Raw genomic sequence first — 20,945 nt, forward strand, 5'->3', positions numbered from 1 at the left:
ATCACGAGTCCGATGCTTAGGGACACCTGGGGGGCCCTGTCGGTTAAGGGTCCGACGTCGACTCAGGGCACGATCTTGCGCTTCGTGAGTTCGAGCCCCGCGTCGGGCTCTGTGCTGACGGCTCGGAGCCTGGAACCTGCTTTGGATTCTGTGTCTCCCATTCTTTCTGCCCCTCCTCCACTCTGTCTCTCTCTTTCTCACAAAAAAAAAAAAAAAAAAAAAAGAGTCAGATACTTAACCAACTGAGCCATCCAGGCAGTGTGAGAAGCATGATTTTTAGAACACCCTGCAGGTTGCAAGTTACTACAGCATGGTTTAGGTTGATTTAACTAAGAATGACAGAATTTTCCTGTGTGAGCTTTTATAATTAGTTATATGCCTGCTATCACACTTAATTAGAAAATACAACGACGTTACTATTTTGCTATCACTGTTATTGTTTTGCTCATTTTATGATAAGAAAGTTGAGCCCAAGAGGCCACGCAGCCACATGCTAACACAGCGGGGCTCTGATCCGTCTCTGCCAAGTGCGAGGGCCCGGCTTCCCAGCCTGTCATACCCAACTATAAAGTATTCAAAAGAGGTTTCACACCAGACGCACCTTTGTTTTTTGTTCTATCTGAGGGCCAAGAATCAAGAGCTCCTCCTGTGTTTCTGTAACCAGAGCGCTGGCTTCCAGGATCTTGGACAGGCCCATGTGCAAACGACTCCTGCGGGGAAGAGAGGGTTCAGAAGGTGTGAGACACGATGAGACATTAGCGAAGCAGGACCTTCTGTGCCCACGTGCGGTCATCGTGAAGGTGCCGACTCCCTGTGGCAGCCTCCGAACGCCTTACCTCTTGGGGTTTTGTCTTTCCCCCTTGGGAAGGTAGATTCCGGCTCATTCTTTCGTATTTGTGTCTCTTTTTTCTTTTACAAATAAAAGCACCGATTTATTTATTTATTAAAAAATTTTGTTTTAAACGTTTATTTTTGAGAGAGAGAGAGAGAGAGAGAGGGAAACAGAGCACGAACAGGGGAGGGGCAGAGAGAGAGGGAGACACAGAATCCGAAGCAGGCTCCAGGCTCTGAGCTGTCAGCACAGAGCCCGACGCAGGGCTTGAACTCACAAATGGTGAGATCATGACCTGAGCCGAAGTCAGACACTTAACCGACTGACCCCCCCCCCCCCCCACCAGGTGCCCCTAAAAGCACCAATTTAAAAAAGATATGCGTTTCTGATTTGGCCTCAAAGTCTTACCTCTTTGCTTGCATTTCCTTCTGGCGTGACCTCAAAATGTGAGCAAATGTATCCATGAATCGCAAGTAGCTGTTGGGAGTGACGTAATTACGCCGTCCGGTTTTCTGAAAGTATTTTGTGTTCAAGTCTTTTATGCTTTTGTGGATTTGGACACACGTCGAGGCGAGTTTTTCCTTTAAGTGCTGCAAAATAATAATTTTCAAGAATTTATGCATCAAGAAAGGGGAAATTGAACATGCTGAGTAACTTGAAAGAGTATCATTCTGAGGTGTGGGGCAGTTGATAAAGAGCCTGGGTGAAGGGGACCAAGAAAATAGAAGTTTTAGGGGTTTGGATGGTGTCAGGAGTGGACAAGGCAACAATATGGCCAGTGACTAATGACTCGTTCCTCCGGGCCTGACCCGCATTTCTGCCACAGCCATCCAAGGGTTTTACGGAGCCGTTATCATGGCCAAGGTTCACGGTGACTGACTGACTGATTAACATCTCCTATCATCCTCTCCTAAAGTGGGTTATCAAATGCACAAGACTCAATTTCACTTCCTTGAGTGAAGTAAAGCTGTGACAACGTAAGGCCTCAAAGGATATACTGATACGCTGGGTGGGAAAACCAGAGGAGAAAGAACGCCCGGGGGTAAGTTTCAGGGAGAATTCTGTCTGAGACACAAGCCGGCGCCCACCCCAGCCCACGGGGGTCTAGCCGTTCCCTGGTCAGCTTCCCCCCAGCCGACTCTGCACAGACTCTCCCCCCAGCCTTTCACTCCTTGGACGCTTGGCTAGTAAGGCCGCAAGCCCTTTTCTGGGTGCCACTCCGAGTTTCGGGGTGTATGCTTTTACAGCTTCCTTTGTTATCAAAGGTTGGGTAAAGAGCCTTCCTTACTGCGGCTCACGAACCCTGAGCGAATGTGGTTGGCTGCACACAAGCCAGAGGCGTTTCCGGGGAACACACAGAAGGCTGCGGCCACCTCACCACGGCATCTGGCACATCTTCTCCCCGTCAAGGACACCTGCTGGTCTCCTCGGGGCACAGTAGCGGGGAGACCCAGGCAGGCAGGAGTCTGGGCGTCTTTGAAATCGGATGGACCAGGGGGCAAAAGACACGGGAGCTGATAGAGTCGAGACGACCGCTTGACGTATTTCAAATTTTTGTCCACCTAGGATTCACGGCTATTCCGGACATAATTCTGCCAGACGCCGTCAACAGCCTGGAACTTCCCTCGTGTCAGGTCTTTAAAGGAGGCCGTGCTTACCTCCCTGCTCCCTAAATCCACCTTCTCTCTTAGGAAAGAATCGGCCACAGCGAGGAGGGCATCCGCCGGCCACTCCCTGTACCAGTCCACCGTGCAGGCGGTGACCACGGAAGGGCGCAGTCGGCACTGCTGGCGGAAGCTGGGTCCTGTGGGACTCACGGTCACAAAGACGTGAAGATTTTTATGTATTCTCTGCAAATTAATAAAAACACAAGCCGTTAACGTGGAAGCCACTGCTTTGGAAAAAACACCGTGACGGAAGTTCCATTTGGAAGTCGTTTCCGTTCTTTACCCAATGGGCGGAGAGGAGACCGAGGGCCTCCCAGAGCGGGGAGCTCTTGTGGGGGAAGCAGCCGGGTGGTGCTGGAGGTGGGGGGGGCCCGGAGCGCCCCTTGTACAAGTCGGACCCTGGGGGGTGTGGCGCTCAAGTTCTGCTCCACAGGGACCTTAGGTCAGATGCGGCGCGGGGGGGGGGGGGGGGGGGGGGGGCGTCTGCTGCCCTCTTTCTCTGGGGTGCGGGCATTCGGGATGCTCAGAAAGTCAAGGGGACAAGTGGGCAGGTGATGGAATGCTGAAAGGCACAGAGAGAACAGACAGGGGGGCGTCCCTCAACTCCCACAGCAGAAGGATCGGAGCCCCCACGCTCCTGTAGGTCTTTGGCAAAGCGCTAGTTTCCGTGAAATCTCCCTGCCTCTTCCCTCCAGAAAGCCTTGCGGTGCGGCTGCTTTTCCTGGCTTCTTGCCAGGCCGGCGTGGGCACAGAGTCTCCCTCATTTCCAGGTGTCACTTTAAAGGAACCCACGTTACCGAAAGCAGCTGCGGTCGATCAGCGTTCAACGCACAGTCCCGTGTGTACAAAGCGATGGTGTGCTTGCGTGTGAAGGAACCTATGTGCCCCAGAAGTGTGCTAAGGCTGGAAGAGTGATGTGCGTAAGATTCTTTCTCTGTCTTTTCGTCTTTCAGAAACGTAGAAAAGCAAATTAAACCACTCGGCGCAAAATGCATACAACACAGAAATGTTTAAATCAAAAACGAAATGACCTCTCTTTGCTTCACTCATCCCCAAATTCCTACTTCAGGATAGTCAGTGTTCACAGTTTAAAGTATGCCTTTGCTGTTATGATTATTGGAAGACACTTCAAATCATTTTTGGAAGTGGAATTGTGGCATGAAATACACACGTAAGTAATTAAATAAACAATTGCAACTGATTTCTAACTGGGATTCTTGGTCTGTTTTTTTTACTTCTGGCACGCACTATTCTCTACACTCCAAATGAGAATTTCTTTGCTGTTCTTACTGATCATAATCTATATACACCAATTTAGTAACAAGGCACTGGAGTGCCACCAGTGATCAGAAAAATTGCTCTTTCTTTCTGCCATAGCATTTAAAAAATATAACTCGGGGCACCTGGGTGGCTCAGTCGGTTAAGTGTCTGACTCTTGACTTTGGCTCGGGTCATGATCTCACGGTTTGTGAGCTTGAGCCCCACATTGGGCTCTTTGCTGACAGCACAGAGAATGCTTGGAATTCTCTGTCTCACTGCCCCTCCTCTGCTCACACTTGCTCTCTCTCAAAAAAAAAAAAAATAAATAAAAATATAACTCAATGTAAACATCCATTCATACGACATTGTCTCTTAATTGTGGATCCCATTCCTGGAATTTTCTACATCTTCTCCTTGTGCCGGATCACTAACTGTCCACTGAGAATGGAAGACGGCCCAGTTCAATTTTCAGATGACTCCATTATAGACAGAAAAGGATCCCAGAAACAAGTCGGCCTGTGGTCCTTCCCCTGTGAACACCTAGTCTGGGTGGTCACATCTGTCTCCACTGAGCCGCTGGTCAGTCATCGCGCCTTTAAGACACAGAAAGCTTAGCTCGTTGGTCTGGACTCTGTCTCCCTCCCACCCAGTCCTTTGCCGACCCCACTGCTGAGCTCCTTCTGACTATCACCTGCCCTCTCTGGATTATTCCTCCTGTGCCACTTCCAGGGCTGTCAAAGGGACGAAAGGACGAAGGGATTCTTGTATCCTGCCCTTCCCAGGATCTTATTACTCTTTTTTATCTTATTTTTCACTTAGAAAAAAATTTTATGTTTATTTATTTATTTTGAGAAAGAGAGAGAGCACGAGCAGGGGAAGGGCAGAGAGAGAGGATCCCAAGCAGGCTCCGCGCTGTCAGCGCAGAGCCTGATGCAGGGCTCGAACCCACGAACCGTGAGATCATGACCTGCGCTGAGATCCAGAGTCAGACGCTGAACCGACCGAGCCCCCCAGGCATCCCCTCATTCTCTCATCATTGCCTCTCACTGTTACCATTTTCTTTAGCCCCCGATCACCGGGCAGGCCCAGATCCTTGCTAATCTTGGCTTTCCCTAAGAGTGTGATGTGTGTGTGTCTATGTGTGGGGATGGTTTGAGTGGACCCATTAGTTATAGCTTTGAAAACTCATTTATCCCCTCCTGAGAGGATTAAAAAAAAGAAAAAAGCAAGGCTCATTTAAAGACCTAAAAAAAAAATGATCCAACTTGGAAACCACGTACAGAATTATACATGTGTCTACTTTAATGTAAGTGGTAATTTGCTGAAGCGAACCCACAAGAGCTCACCTTCTGGAAGAGTGCAAGTAAAGACTGCCTGTCGTCAACAGAACCAGACGGCTCAGCAAAGGATCGGATCTGTAGCGCGATGGAGCCCAGCTCGTCATCTTCAAACAAGCCAAGGGTTTTCTGCGAGTTGAGAACGCTGTCCAAATCTTCCAAAAATGACTCCTTAGGTGAAACGGATATTCATTCAATCAGGAGTGATTCCATTCCTAACACACCAAACTGAGACGGCCAAAGTATTTAAGGACAATTCAGGTTAATTTTTTTTTTTTTGAAAGCTAAACTTCTCTTAAACCCATCCAATGTCTTTTTTGTCTGAGTAAAAATAAGCATCGTCCCTCCGTTCATTCATTGGAACAGGAGAGAGACGTGTGCGGTACTGAGGGCATGCAAACGCCCGTGCCACTGGGACCCGACTCATGGCAGGGGTGGGGGGTGGGGGGTGGGGGGCGGTACGAGCGGCGCGGGGACCTGGCTCCAGACGGCTTATGGAGACCACCACACACGCACGGGCTACAAGCAACACGGCGGCAGGGTTCCAGATCCAGCGAGAGAGGGGCCGGGGGACAAAGGGCAGTGAGAGAAACTCTACGAGAGGAGTTCTTACTGAAAAGTACGAGCATTTTCATTTTAAGAATAAATCCAAGCTGTATTTAAAAAACATGCATTTCTACCATCCTCAGGCTCCTCAGGCTCCTGGTGTTTCAGCCCCGGCGGGGGTGGGAGAGGGCAGCCAGCTGGCGGGCAGGGGCCAGGATTGCTGACTACCAGGATTGCGGGGCTACCAGATTTCCTGTCGCTCCCGGGACTCAGCTTATGAAACACACCGCTTTCCCACTGGTAGTTTTAGCCACTCTGTGGTGTCCCGGCCTCAGCATCTATTCTGTCCCACCGAGCAGCCTGCGGGGACCCTGATGGTACGCCAGCCGCTCACGCGGTAGCCGGCAGAGTGACAAGCAGGTACGAGCTCCTGGTAGGTCTTCCCCGCCACCCGGGGTCCCCGTACCGAGTGCACCCCTTAGATAGGACCCCCGTGGGGGCGCACTGAAACACTGCTCTTTAGATTTGAGCGGACAGATCTGGCCCCGACCCGGGAACCCCGAGTCACTCCACTCACAGACCCCGATGAAGGCACACGCCCCGGGTCCTGCCTCTCTGCCCGCACCCCGCCTTGACCTCCCCGCACGGTCCCTCGAGGCAGGCCGTGTGCTTCTTCCAGGACCTGTGAGTAAGAAACTTCTCTATTTCAGCGTCTCTTCTCGTCTTCTCCGGAACTGTGGCTCACCATCCCCCTGTGCTCCACTTAACGAATGTTAATTTAACAGGGTCATGACACCATTTTGGGGATTCACATGGAAAGCACTGATGTGGCCAGGAGAAACCTGGAGAGTGTGGAGACGAGATCCAATGACTTTGAAGTCCTGGATAAGATGGGTCCATCTCAGCTTTGACCTGACAGTGGTCTTCTGAAAAATGATTTCTTAAATTAAACAGCAGGCCCCTGGCACGAGACAGGACATCCTCTGAAATCCAGAAGTGCCTGGAAGAAACCTCAAGCAGAGGAAGAGGGCGGGGTATCTAGAGGAAGGGGTGCCTGGGTGGCTCAGCTGGTTGATCACCGACTCTTGGTTTTGGCTCAGGTCATGATCTCACGGATCACGTGTTCGAGCCCCACTTTGCGCTCTGTGCTGACCACGTGGAGCCTGCTTGGGATTCTCTTTCTCTCTCTGCCCCTCCCCCACTCACCCTGTCTCTGTCTCAAAAAACAAAAACAAAAACGAAACTTAAAAAAATAAATACGTTTGGGAGAGGGAAGACATATAATTAAGGCAGAAAATTGGACACTATGGAGAACAGCAGATACAACATAGCCCTCACTCGGATTTACCCTCAAAATACCACATGAAGGAAAAACAAAACTCTAGGGACAGAGGCTCAGGATTAGAGAAGAAACAAGAGGAAAGTGAAACAACGCTCATAAGCGTACGAGTCTGGATCATGGATCATAAATAATGTTGCCTTTAAATGTCGCCACAAAGAAGTAACTACAATCTCAGCCGGATTCCCCAGTTCCGTGGAGGCCGTGGAAAGGCATGGTTTACACCAAGCAACAGATTAAAAAAGTAGCTGGGTGATTAGCATTTGTTTGTTTGTTTGTTTTGCTTATCTGTAAACAAAGCATCTCCTGCAAGGCAAGTGCTAAATTCGACGGTGAAATTAGCACAGGACGCTGTGCACAAGAGTAGACAGCAGATTCAGAGGATAGCGTTTTTTGTTTTGTGTCTTTGTGGTTTTTTTTTTCCAAAACCCAGACGAGAAAACAAGTTCAGCTACACAGACAAATTACTCGCAACGAGAATTATAAAGATGGAAAATGCTTCTGTCATAGGGCTCATGCAAAACTACGTGCAGTGTGGGTTCCCAACCAGGGCGTCTGTGGGCTGTGCGTGGGGAAGGGCAGAATCATGAACAACACAGCAGGCGCCGGCCAGATTTTCTTTCCGGATATTGAATGGGCGGGGGAGCCACTTACACAGCAAACGTCAGCAGATAACCAAGATCAAAGGTACTTACCTGCTTTAGGTTTATGTTAGCAACTATCAAAGCGGTGGGGCTCCCTTCTAATCCTGCTTGGATAACCCCCCTCTTGAGGGCTTCTTTGAACTCCGCATGGGCCTGACTGTGAGCTGAGGGCACGGGGGACAGCTTGCACTCCATCAGGTGACACGCCAGGGTCGCACACGCTTCCTTCCCACAGCCGTCTACTCCAATCTTTGGAAGAAGAACAATCCAACGTGAGACTCCTGTGGACGCCCCGGGAATCTTTCAATCTTTCACCGTTTCCCAAGTCTGTGCACCAGAAATTCACACAGTGAAAGTACCTATTTTTATAACCTTTTTGGGAAACACATTAAACAGAGCTAAAGCATTGACCAGAGTTCTGTAAGGTGTTCATACACATTCAGTATTTTCTTCTTTGCTCTTTATGATCTCTTGAAATGTATGAGACGCCTTCACTGTAAAGATAACACCATCTGGAAAAATGGCATCGACGGGTTTACAAAATCATCGTCATGTTATTGTCAATATTTGATTTCTCATTTATAAGAATTGAAGTAGGTCTTTTATTCTGAGTAGTAAAAACTTAAGTGCTCTTTGGTAATCATGACAAAGTATTACCTTTATTACCAAAGTATTAGCTCTACTGGGGTATAATTTACAGACCACCGGCTTTCATACGTACCATATGATAATTTTTAGTAAAATCACAGAGTTATGCAACGGTTACCACAGTCCATTTTTTAAAAAAAATTTATTTATTTATTTTGAGAGAAGGTGAGAGCCACAGCATGAGCAGGGGAGAGGCAGGGAGAGAGGAAGAGAGAGAATCCCAAGCAGGCTCCAGGTTCCATGCTGTCAGCGCAAAGCCCGACGCGGGGACCCGAACCCATGAACCATGAGATCATGACCTAAGCTGAAACCAAGAGTCGTATGCTTAACCGACTGAGCCCTCCAGGCGCCCCTACCACAGTCCATGTTTAGAAAGATACCCCAAGGCCTGTCTATAGTGTTCATCCTGGCATCAGTCCCAGGCAACCATTAACATGCTCCTGTCTCTACAGATTCGCAGTGTTTGGATGTTTCCTACAAACTGAATCATAAACATGAAGCCTTTTGTACATCACTCACCAGGATGGTGTGTGGTTCCTGTGTGTTAGTAGCTTGCTCCTTTTTACTGCTACGTAGTATCCTGTTGGATGGGCTAGACCACGTTTTGTTTATGCATCATCTACTGATGGATGTTCCGAGAGTTTCCGTTTTGTGGCCGCTATAATAATGCTCCCGTGATCCTTTCTGTGCAAGTTGTTAAGACAACATTTGTTTTACTTTCTTTTGTGTAGATACAGAGGAATGGAACCACTCAGTCAAAGGGTGAATCTGGGTTCACTTCAGAAGAAATGCTCAAACTCTTTTCCCATCAGCAATGTATCCAAGGTCCAGTCTATCCACATCCTGGTCAACACTGGCTACTGACCATCTTTTTGACGACAGTCATTCAAGTAGATGTGTGGTGACATCTCAGTGTGGTTTCAATTTGCGTTTCCCTGATGATTAATGATGTTGACTATTTTTTTTGCATGCTTACTAGCATTCATGCATCTTCTCTAGTGAATTATCTAGTTAAATCTCTTGTCTGTTAAAAAAAATAAGTTTTTAAAAAAATTTTAGGAGGGTTTTGATTTACAATAAAATTGCCGAGATACAAAAGATAATTGTCATATACCCGACATCCAGTTTCCCCTACGAACATCTAACTAGTAGGATGCATTTGTTACCACTAATGAAACAATATTGATACATAATTATTAACTAGAATCCATACATTATTTGGCGTTCCTTCGTTTTCCCTTAACGTCCCCTACTGGGTCAGGGTCCTATCAAGGACACCACATCACGTTTAATAGTTAAATCTCCGTAGGTTCCTCTGGCCTATGACGGTTTCAGACTTTTCGTTTTTGTTTGTTTGGTTTTGATGACCTGGGCAGTTTTGAAGAGTGCTGGTCAGGCGTCGTGGTTGGGACCTTCTTGGTGTTTTCCTTGTGACCACACTAGGGGTACGTGCTTTGGGGTGGGAAGACCACAGGGATAAAGTGCCATTTACCAACACGATTTATCACCGTCGATGCTGACCTTGGCCACCTAGATAATGTTGTGTGTGTCAGGCTTCTCCACCGTGAAGTTACTGCTTTTCCCCCTTTCCACTCTGCGCCCTTTGGGAGAAAGTCACTGATAGCAGCTCACAGTCAAGGAGGGGGTAGTTATGCTCCAACTCCTTGCGGGCAGATATCTGCATACATTATTTAGAATTCTGTACGGGAGAGGTGTCTCTTTCCCCCACTTGTTTATCCAATCGTGTTTTTACATGCATGGACTCACGGAGATTTATCATTTGAGTTATAACCACTACTACTTTGTTTTGTTGTTTTGGGGTACGGCCACCGGGAGATCTCGAAGTTGGCTCCTTTTGTCCCTCTGACATACTCCTGTCACTGAGAGTCTTTTGAAGCACTTCCCTTCTGGCCCTACCAGACAAGACATTCCATGCTCATACGGTGACTCTCATGCCAGCCCTCAGGAAGCCATTTTCCCCAGGAGCCCTGGCCCTTTTATTGAAGGATGGCATCAGAAACCAAGACCTGGGTGCTGAGTGTGCCTGTGTTCCTGCTGCACGTTTCCAGCTTCTCTCGGCTGATACAACGAGGACACTTGTGGTTGTATGCCAACCTTGTGCACACACGCTTTCCCGTAAGTACGTCTGTATGTAACCATCCATGTTAAATCCAACCTGAGTCCGACTGAGGTCTTCACCTCTCATCCGTCACTCCACGGATCACTGTCGCCTCTTCCGCTGGCTCGTCTGTAACTGCCTACTCCCGTGGTGAGGACACTGGCTGCCCCGCGTGCCATCCTTTACCTAACTGTTCAGCTGTGACACGTACGTACATACATATGGTGGCATCAGAAGTTAACCGTCCGCCCATGGACACCACTCCATGAGCTCCAGATCAGTGCTCGCGAGCGGTTTCCTCCACCTTTGGTCTTACAGACGCCACTCATTTCCAGAGTTCCTCAGGTCACTTCCTTCCCCCCCACCCTCTTCGGGGAGCTCGCTGCACCTTTGGCAACAGTCTGATCGTCCTGTCACATTCTGCACTCCATCCTGGGACCCCCGACCGCCTAAATGACTTTTTGAAAGTTTTATACATCAAGGTTCTCTCTTTGGCCTGGACACACGCATGGTGCCATGTTCCTCCTTACGGCATCGTACAGAATAGCCGCTCCTCTCCGACAGCAGGGGTCTCACCTTCCCTTCTCTCTGCAAGCCCGTGCCGACCCCCAGTCATGTGTCATCTCTATGGTTTTGCTGCTTCCAGAATGTCACAGGGCTGGAATCACACGGTGTGTAGGATTTCCAGACTGACTTTTTTCACTCAGCAACAAGCCTTTACGATTTGCCCATGTCTTTCTGTGGCTTGATTATTTCATTTCTTCGGGACTTTGGATAATATTCCATTGTACTCCACTTCATCTCTTATTGAAGGACGTTTTGGTTGTGTCCAGTTTTAGAATGAAGTCACTATCATCATGCATGGGAAGGTTTTTGTGAGGATAGAAGTTTTCAAATATGTTGGGAGCATGACTGCTAGACTATGGGGTGAGGCTACGTTTAGTTTTATAAACACCCACCAACTTATCTTTCAAAGTGACTGTGCCATTTTGCCTTCCCACCAGCGAAAAACAGAGTATCCTTGCTAGCAATTCCTACTATGTTTTTTTTTTAATTTTTAATGTTTTATTAGAGAGACAGCGTGCGCAGAAGGGTGGGGCAGAGAAAGAGGGAGACACATAATTGGAAGCGGGCTCCAGGCTCTGAGCTGTCAGCACAGAGCCCGATGTGGGGCTTGAACTCACCAACTGTGAGATCATGACCTGAGATGAAGTCAGGCTCTTAACCGACTGAACCATCCAGGTGCCCCTTGGACTATTTTTAATCAGGTAGTTCATCCTTAGGATTTTCTAGAAACAGGATCATGTGGATTGTGAATAAAGACCGTTTTACTTCTTATAAGTATCTGGATGCCTTTTTCCCCCTTTTTCTTGTCTAACTGCATTGGCTGAAGCACCAGTGTATGGCTGACTAGAAATTGTGAGAGACAACATCCTTGCTTTGTTCCCGGTCTGAGGGGAAAACATTGTCTTTCACCAGTAAGCATGAGGCTAACTACAAGTTTTTCACAGATGCCTTTTATAGGTTGGTGAAGCTCCCTTCTGTTTCTTTTTGCTGAGACTTTAAAACGATCATAAATGGTGTTGGATTCTATCAAACACATTTTCTGCACAGACACTCCTGTGGTTTTTTGCCCTGTGTCGTATTAATACGATTCACTGCAGCACCGCTTTCTGGATATTAATGCAGACACGCATTCCTGGCAGAAGTCTCACTTGGCCACCGCGGAGGATACCTAGCATGTTGCTGCATCTGGTTCACGGATACCTTGTTCAGGAAATTTACAACTCTATTCACAAGAGATCTTGGTCTGTAGTGTTCTCTTGCCTTGATGTGTCTGTCTGGTTTTGGTATCGGGCGATACTGGCCTCGTGGGTGGGTTGTGATCTGTTCCCTCCTCTATTCTCTGGAAGAGTTTGTAAGGATTCATTTAATTGTTTCTTAAAGGTTGGACAGATTTTTCCAGGGAAGCCGTTCGGCCCTGGGCTTTTCTTCATGGGAAGTTTTCAAATTCCCAGTTAAATCTCGTTGTGGAGGTCTATTCAGACTTCCGGTTTCCTTAGTTCAATCATCTGTGTCTTCCCAGCAAGTGTCCGTTTCCTCTGGGCCATCCGATGTGCAGGCAGACAGGTGTTCACAATATTCTCGTAGAGCCTTTATTTCTGTAATGTTGGTAGTTTCGTCCTCTCCTTAATTCCTGGTTTCAATAATTTTAATAATGGACTTTTCTTTCTCTTTTTTTCTTGGTTTGTCAATTTTGTTGATCTTTTCAAAGAGCAAACCTTTGGTTTCATTGATATTCTCTATCGTGTTTCTGTTCTCTACTTTCTTCTCTCATCTTTATTGGTTCTTCCTTTCTGCTTGCGCTGGGTTTTCTTTCCTTCTTGTAGTTTCCTAATGTGGAAGGTCGAGATTTTTCTTCTTTTTAAAAATATCGGCATCGATAGCTGTAAATCTCCCTCCAAGCACCGCTCTATGTATCTTGTGTTTTTATCCATCTCAAAGTATTTTCTAATATCTCTTGTGATTTCTGCTTTGGCTCATAGGGGTATGTTGTTAAAATTCCACATGCTTGTGAATATGTCAAGTTTCTTTCTGTTACTGATTTCTGCTTTAATTCTATTGTGGTTAGAGGACCTACTTCGAATGACTTCAATCCTTTTAACTTTGAGGCCTGTGTTAGAGCCTGGCGGGTGGTCTATGCTGGAGAATGTTCCAGCGAGCCTCAGAAGGACATGTACTTTGCTGCTGCTAGATGGAGTCTTCTATACATGTCAACTAGGTCAAGTTGTTTTACAATATCATCGATGTGTTTACGTCCTCGCTGATTTTTCTCTAGCAGCTCAACCAGTTACTGAGAGTGGGGACATCGAAGTCTCCAATCATTGCTGTTGAAATGCTTATTTCTCTCTCTTCACTGCTGTCTGTTTGGCGTCGCATATTTTGGGCTTAGTTGTTAGGTGTGTGTGTGTGTGTGTGTGTTTATAACTGTTATATCTTTCTGGTGATTGATCCTTTTATCATTACAGCATCTTTCTTTTCCCTCAGAGCACTTTTTTTCCCTGAAAAGTGTATTTTGTCTGATATTAGTGTCACCACTCCAACTCTCTTGTGGGAATTGTTGGCATGACTTATCTTTCTCCATCTTTCCACGTTCAACCATTCTGTGTCTTTGAATCTAAAGCGCAACTCTTGTTGATGGCGTATGCTTGGAGTTTGTCCTTTTACAAATGCTTCCTACTATCTCTGTCTTTTTATTGGAACATTTCGTGGATTTATATTTAATGTTATGATTGATATGATTTGATTTACGTCTGCCATTTTGCTGTTTTTTACATGTCTTGTGTCTTTTTCCCTTTTGTTTCTCCTTTACTACCTTCTTTTAGCGTTAACTCAATATTTTCTAGAGTTCTAGTTTAATTCATTTGTTGTTTTTTATAATGTATTTTTTGAGTTTTTTTCATGGTTTGTCTAGGAATTATGCTGGATATTTTATCTACTCCAGATTAATACTGACTTAATTCCAGTAAAACACAGAAAGTTTGCTTCAGTATAACTCCATTTGCTTCTTCCTCTTTTGTGCTATTTATTATTATAGATACTAAATATTTATGTCATAAGCCTAACAATTTTATAATTATTGTTTTATGTACCCGTCTTTGAAAGCAGTTAAAAGAAATGTATATTTGTACTGTCTGTGTTAGGCAGGATAATACCCTTGCAACCCTCACCCTCACCCCCAAATATGTCCCTAGAACCTGTGAATGGATTACCTTATATGGCAAAAAAGACATTGCCAATGTGATTAAAATTAAGGACCTTGAAACGGGGAGATTGATTTTGGATAATCTGGTTGGACCCAGTCTAAATATATGAGTCCTTAAAAACAGGGAACCTTTCCTAGCTGTGGTCAGATGGAGAGACAGAGGGAGAGGTGTGACAGCCGAAGGGTCAGAAAGATGCCATGTTGCCGGTTTTGGAGACAGGAGCCATGAGCCAAGGTGGGAGGGCAGCCTCTAGAAGCTTATTTTCTGGCTCTGGTAGTTCAGCGACACAATCCAGCTGAACTAAGTAACGCTTACTTTTAACAAGTCATGTAGGATTTGTTTTTTACTTTACCTATTCAACTAAGCTCATTTGAATTAACGAATCTAGATCTTGTGTATTTTTAAATCTGTTTTAGATGTTCTTCGTCAAGTCATTACACTCCTTCCAGCTGCCTCTTCTTGCTGAAGCCTCAGGCTGGGTCAGCTTTCAGTCATGTTGCTGTTTTTTGTTTTTGTTTTTTTTTTAATGCCAGCTGTGACTTTTTGTTTTTATTTTTATTTTTTAAAAATAAAAATGTTTAGGGGCTCCTGGGTGGCTCAGTCAGTTGAGCATCCGACTTTGGCTCAGGTCATGATCTCACAGTTCGTGAGTTCGAGCCCCGCGTCGGGCTCTGTGCTGACAGCTTAGAGTCTGGAGCCTGCTTTGGATTCTGTCTCTCCCTCTCTCTCTGCCCCATCCCCACTCATGCTCTCTCTCTGCTTTAAAAATAAATTTAAAAAATTAAAAAAAAATGTTTATTTATTTATTGAGAGAGAGAGAGAGAGAGACAGTGTGAGTCGGGGAGAGGGACAGTGGGGGTGGGGTGGGGAGAGAATCCCAAGCAGGTTCCATGCTGTCAGCACAGAGCCCAATGCAGGGCTCAATCCCACAACCGTGAGATCATGACCTGAGCTGAAATCAAGAGTTGCACACTCAACTGACTGGGCCATCCAGGCACCCCCATATTACTGTTTTACACAAGTGAACCCTAGTGCTAGCTTGACCCAGGGCAAAGATCTATTGATGGTGTTAAACTGGGAAAAGTAGACACAGGATCAGAGAGGAAACAGGGACTTGCCAGGCTTTACCTTGTATTTTAACAGGGCCTCCCTCTGATACGATGATAGGGCCGTGAGAAAGCATCGTTAAGGAGGCAAGCTTCCCGCTGAGTGTTATGTTTTAAAAAATTGTTCTGAATGCAATCTCAGGAATTTTAGAATTGAGAACTTTTGGTAAACTTACTTGTTATTAGGAAAGAGTCACTTTGTGGTAAAAGAAGCAAACGGAGACTATGTACCATTTGGGAGTAAAAAAGTAACGTGCTGATAATGGAAATAAGACAGGAAATCATCGCTGTTAGAGCTTCTGTTCCAAATGTGGAGACATAATAAGTAAGTGGCAAATTAAACAGATCAGATCGGATAGCGCTAAGGACTAGGAAGTGCAATCAAGGGACGAGTGACAGGGACTGCGGGAGGCAAGCGGCTGCAGGAGCCCAGGGGAGGTGGGAGCGGCCCGGGCAGGGTGGCGACAGCGGAGATGCGTACAAGGGAGCAGACTTGGAATATATCTCAGAAGTCGCATCGCCAGGACATACTGATGACCGAGGGGGGGGTGTGACGGAGACGCCTCAAGAATGAGGGGTTCCTGGCTTTCTGGCCAGAGCAGATCTACGCGGGTGCCATTTATGAGGTGAGAAAGGCTAGTAGAGGGAGCGTTTGGGTGGAGAAAGTAGTGGCTTTCGCGTTTTTACTTCAATTTTCCAAATTTTAACTCCTTTTAATTAGTCTCGCACACGTCTGTTTAAAGAAAGCTCTAGCACTTCTGGGAAAAAAACAGTGTTAAGCAAATAGTTACAAGGGTATGAAATAGATAAGTAATAGGCATGAATGGTGGCTTAAATGTTCACGAATAACATGATTCGTGTAATTGGCCGAATATGTTGGACTTCACTGAGCCTCCTGAAAGCTCTCCTCTAGTCCAGTTACTTGGGGATTGTCCAAAAATCTAACTCCCACTTGCTTTCGTGAGAGGTAGAACTTTGTGCGAAGACTCATGTTTCTAAGTCAATCTTCCAGTAAGTGCACTGTTCTCAAGTTCCACCTGCACAGAGGCTGCACGAGTGCTGGGGACATGTGACAGACGGTGACAGTGCCATCACCTGCCTTCCCAAACCAAGCGTTTTTCTGTGCAGATACATGTCTTATGCAAACCCTAGAGAGGAAAATGGTCTTGCCGCGGGGCTCGATGGCTGCAAGCTTCCACAGGTACAAGGTTGGCGTAAATAGGACTTCTGTAAGCGAGGTGGATTTTTATCAGACCTCCTCAATGTTTACTCTGCGAGCTTAAAAATATCTGAGCAATTTAATCCCTACCAGTAACATGTGACTCCCCGGCTGCCGGAGGACCCTGGCCGCTCTTGCGATGTGTTCTATGGCTTCCTTGAAGAACACCATGGAATGAGAAGTCTGGGAGAGGAAAGGGGACAAGAAAACTGCTTGGAGGCACAGGCAAATCACGTGTTCACTGCAGCTGTACATACAGGGACCCAGGAGTGAGACTCAATATTCTCCAATCCCATCAACTGGTCACACGTGTGGAAGGGAAACGTGTGCGAGGAGGCCTGTCCCTACGTCAGTGTTCCTGTGGGCATGCCGGGGGATGGTATGGGCTGGAGGGAGGAGGAGGGGGAGGAAGAGAGGAAGGAGGAGGAGGTACAGGCTGGAGAAAGGAGAGGGAGGAGGGGGGTTGGGGCTGGAGGGAGGAGGAGGGGCAGGAGGGAGGTTCTGGCTGGAGGGAGGAGGAAGGGGGGAGGGAGGTTCTGGCTGGAGGGAGGAGGAGGGGGAGCAGGGGGGTACGGGCTGGAGGGAGGAGGAGCGGGGGAACAACAGCATCCAGGTTGTGCCTCTACTGCTCTGTTAGGGGCGGGACATGGGGGCGGGGAGGGGGGTTCCCAGGAAATGGGGTCACGGCGTCTATGACTTGGAGGGCGCCTCTGTGCCGACACCATTCTGCCCACGACCGCGACGTAAGGGGGGCTGTTCCCGAAGCGGCCTCGGCCTCTCCTGCATTTCTCAGCTCCTCTCGCCCTGATCCCGCAGCCCCCACAGCCTGAGTCGTGCACCTGGCTTACGACGCCCTGCTAGCGGAAGCCAGCCAGGACGGAGCCGTGGAAACCTGCAGTTCCAGTGGTCCGCCTGATGGGGGCACACCCTTCCCCTGCTCCTTCTTACACACGCGCACGCGCACACAAGAACAGCACTCCTCCGATTTCACATGGTGCGTGTCTGTACCTCCGAGGATGATAAACTCAGCTTCATTTGGAATTCATTCAGTACACTGGCCAGTTTCTCATAGTCGCTGGTGCTCTGATAGAACTTTTTTCTGTGAGGCTTGTTTATATCCAAGAAATCCACAAAGACAATTGAGTCGTCCATCAGTTTTTCTTTGGTCCAATTAATCTATTGTAAGATCATAATTGAATATCTGTTAAGAGCAAAATTCTACTTGTTATGAAAACGAATGTAATATATCTACTCCGGAGAAGCTCTGGGCACAGTCGATCCGGACGGGGGTTCTTCACCTTTTTGTGCCATGGACCTTTTTAGGCAGCGAGGCCTATGCAGCCTTTCTCCGGACGGTATTTTAAGTGCGGAGAGTAACACACAGGGGCTGCAAAGGAAACCACATGCACTGATGTGGACTTCCGTCTACGGTCTCCCTGAAGGCCTGCGGGCCCTAAGAGCCCCTGTTGTGGAAATAGCAACTTGAAGTCTCACCAACAATGAAAAATAAAGACTCTTCCCTTATTCGTGTGTTAAATACCACCGGGCAGCTGGTAGCAGGGGTGGGGGCGGGGAACAGTTCTAGGTCACGACCGCGGTGGTGGTTTCGCAAACCAATCCACGTGATGATGGTTCCCAGACAGACTGCAATCTCCCCGCCTCCACGAATGCGTAATTAAACGCTGGCGATTCTAAATAAAGTCTGTAGTTTAGTCAACAACGACACCACCCCATTCCCCCGGGGCCAGCTCCCATCTTTCGTACCAAGGTCACGGGCTACCTCCCCTTTGAAGTCGGACCATGTCCTGCTCCCCTAAAACTAGGGGGAGGGAGCATTCCTTCTTGGTCCCGTCCTCGCGGCATGTGCGTGGACCTGTCTCGGCACTTCCAGAGACACGCCCCCCGCGTGGGGTCCTGGGACTGCCGTCACGTGGTGTCCGGGACGCGACTTCCTGACAGGCACTCGGGAGACAAGGTCGAGGCTCCGGTTCCGGGGGCACCTGGAGGCAGCCACCCTGGGTTTGGAGGACCCCACCACCTAACGAGCTCTGTCACCTCGGACAAGCTCCCAGCCCCTCTCCGCCTCAGTGTCTTCATCTGTAAAGTGAGGGTAACAACGGAACGTACCTCGCAGGGATGCCTTGGAGACCCTCTCTGAAAACAGGCGCGCTCCCAGCGTTAGCTGCTGTCAGCGTCACCTGCTGTCAGCGTCACCACATGCTGTTGTTTAAAAAGCCAGCCAGCCGGCCAGCTGACGGACTGATACTGCATACACCCTCATTCGCACGGGGGTAACTGGTGACCTTCTGTCCTTCGGGAAGGTTTGTTACTCTGTCTTTAACTTGGGGCACCGCAGCTGTTGCGGCCCGCCACAGGGCAGGAGTCTAGGGCAAACTCGTGTCCTACCCCCTCTACAGCTATTGCTTGGTCTAGCAAAGTCTTTTTTTTTTTTTTTTAAGCTTGTGAAATAAATAAATCATAAATCATAAATAAAATACGACACAGAGAGAGAGAATCCCAAGCAGGCTCTGCACTGTCAGCATTGAGCCCCACATGGGGTTTGAACTCAGGAACCGTGAGATCGTGACCTGAGCCGAAATCAAGAGTCAGACGCTTAACCCACTGAGCCACCCAGGCGCCCCCGGTCTAGCAAAGCCCTAAATCCGAACTGCAGTCGGCATCTACAGGAGAGAGTTTAAGAACTTCACCGGGGGCAGGAATGGGCTCTCTTTAGGTAGTTGTTTTAGCAAAGTTTCTGCATCCTTTCCTTCCTACCCTTCCCCTCCTTCCTCCCTCCCTTCCCCCCAGATATCTTTATCAAGCACCAACTGAGAGTAAGGAGGGTGCTAAATTCTGGAGACTTAGGAAGAGAGAAAAATCAATGACTTCATTCTCATGGACTCAGAGGCTGGAGGGAGAGGTAAGTAATCACATGATCATAAGTTGTAAGGTAGGAAGAGTCCAGAGTCCTAGAAGGATACAGAGAGGGGACACTCAAACTGGAAAGGGTATGGTGTTGGCCAGAAAAATCCGCCGAAAGAGGAAGTGCGAGCTGGATCTTGAGGGGTGGCCAGAGGCGCACCTGGGGAGGGACCCACCGAGTGGAGGCAGAGACAGGGGACACTGCTACCTTCCGGCCACCCCGTGGGCTGAGATGCCGAGGTTTCTGGTGCGGCTGCGGGCCTGGGTGGGTGTGCCACACCCCCGACCCGAGGTGGGAAACACCGGGCCAGGGCGGCCGGGCGGTGCAGAGGGCACAGTGGACAAACACCGAACGGTCTTGCAGGTGGTTTTGTGCGTTCAGCGTGAAGTACCCCGGGGAGCACGAGACAGATCTGGACGGCAAACCAAGGTCTGGCTTTGGAGTTCAGGTTCTTTCTGCCAACCACTTGTCTATATTCGAAGCGTCGATATAAGGTCTAGTTCTTCTCTCAGAAGCTGTTCTAAACATCTGACGTAAATTAGTGCCGTTAATTCCCACCTCAGACTACGAGGTGGGTATGCGGGCTACCCCCAGGTCCAAGGAAGGAGAACCGGCCGCTGGCCGAGCCCTGAGAGACTCCACAAGAGAGTGGAGGTGGAGCTGAACATGGGCACAGGAAGGATTATTTTACTAGATGTTAAAAAAAAAAAGATTGGAGGGCGGAGTGATGTGCATTAACACGAAGACAGCAAGAGGTATCTGGACGGAGGAGCAGAGAACTTGGACTGGAAGAAAATAAGGATGAGAGTGTCTAGAAAATAGTTGGTTTTTTTTAATGTGTGTGTGTGTGTGTGTGTGTGTGTGTGTGTGTGTGTGTTTGTGTGTGTTTTGAGAGACACAGTGAAGAAGAGAAGGGGCAGAGAGAGGAGGACAGAGGATCCGAAGCAGACTCCAGGCTCTGAGCTGTCAGCACAGAGCCTGACGCGGGGCTCGAACTCACAGACCGTGAGATCACGACCTGAGCCGAAGTCGGATGCTCAACCGACTGAGCCACCCAGGCACCCCTAGAAAATATTTTTGAAAGTTTTCTGAATTTGTGTCTTGTGTGAAAAGTACATATGTTCATGAACACAGATTGACATACCCGTGCACGTGTCGTATTCCGAGTTTATGTTCATGTGTGTATCTCTATGGATAAGGTCTGTGTTCCAACATTCTGTTTTTACTGTTGTAAATATAGTAGTACCTTTGAATTTGTCATCTTTCCTGGGCTCCTGCAAATGGGCCGAGAGAAAGAGGCACCACCAAGAAGACAGAAAAGAACAGAGGCGTCACCTCTGGGAAGGAATTCCAAAGCGTCTCCCTAATTCTCCTGAGAGGAGCCAGCAAGGAGGCCCCTCAAAGGCCCTGAGCTCGTCCCTCCGCTTCCTTACAACCCTCGTGGGCCGGTCCACAGAACTTCCTTCCTTCCTTCGGGACCTGGACCACAGGGCACCTGGGAGAACAAAGTTGAAGGGGGCGCAGGTACCGCGAGTGCA

The 20,945-nt window shown here is 48.1% G+C and overlaps 1 protein-coding gene across 1 annotated transcript in view; it reads right to left on the bottom strand.

The window, feature by feature from the left end:
* The window catches only part of DNAH14 (dynein axonemal heavy chain 14), a 319,741-nt gene that overhangs the window by 95,074 nt on the left and 203,722 nt on the right, over positions 1 to 20,945 (bottom strand). The window contains 7 exon segments of the mRNA XM_053909500.1: positions 602 to 710; positions 1,241 to 1,422; positions 2,491 to 2,682; positions 5,106 to 5,267; positions 7,677 to 7,874; positions 16,575 to 16,667; positions 17,493 to 17,660. Of these exon segments, the coding sequence (XP_053765475.1) occupies positions 602 to 710; positions 1,241 to 1,422; positions 2,491 to 2,682; positions 5,106 to 5,267; positions 7,677 to 7,874; positions 16,575 to 16,667; positions 17,493 to 17,660 (1,104 nt within the window).

The sequence above is a fragment of the Panthera pardus genome, unplaced genomic scaffold (assembly GCF_024362965.1).
Source record: "Panthera pardus isolate Hobbes unplaced genomic scaffold, ASM2436296v1 HiC_scaffold_21, whole genome shotgun sequence".
Lineage (NCBI taxonomy): Eukaryota > Metazoa > Chordata > Mammalia > Carnivora > Felidae > Panthera > Panthera pardus.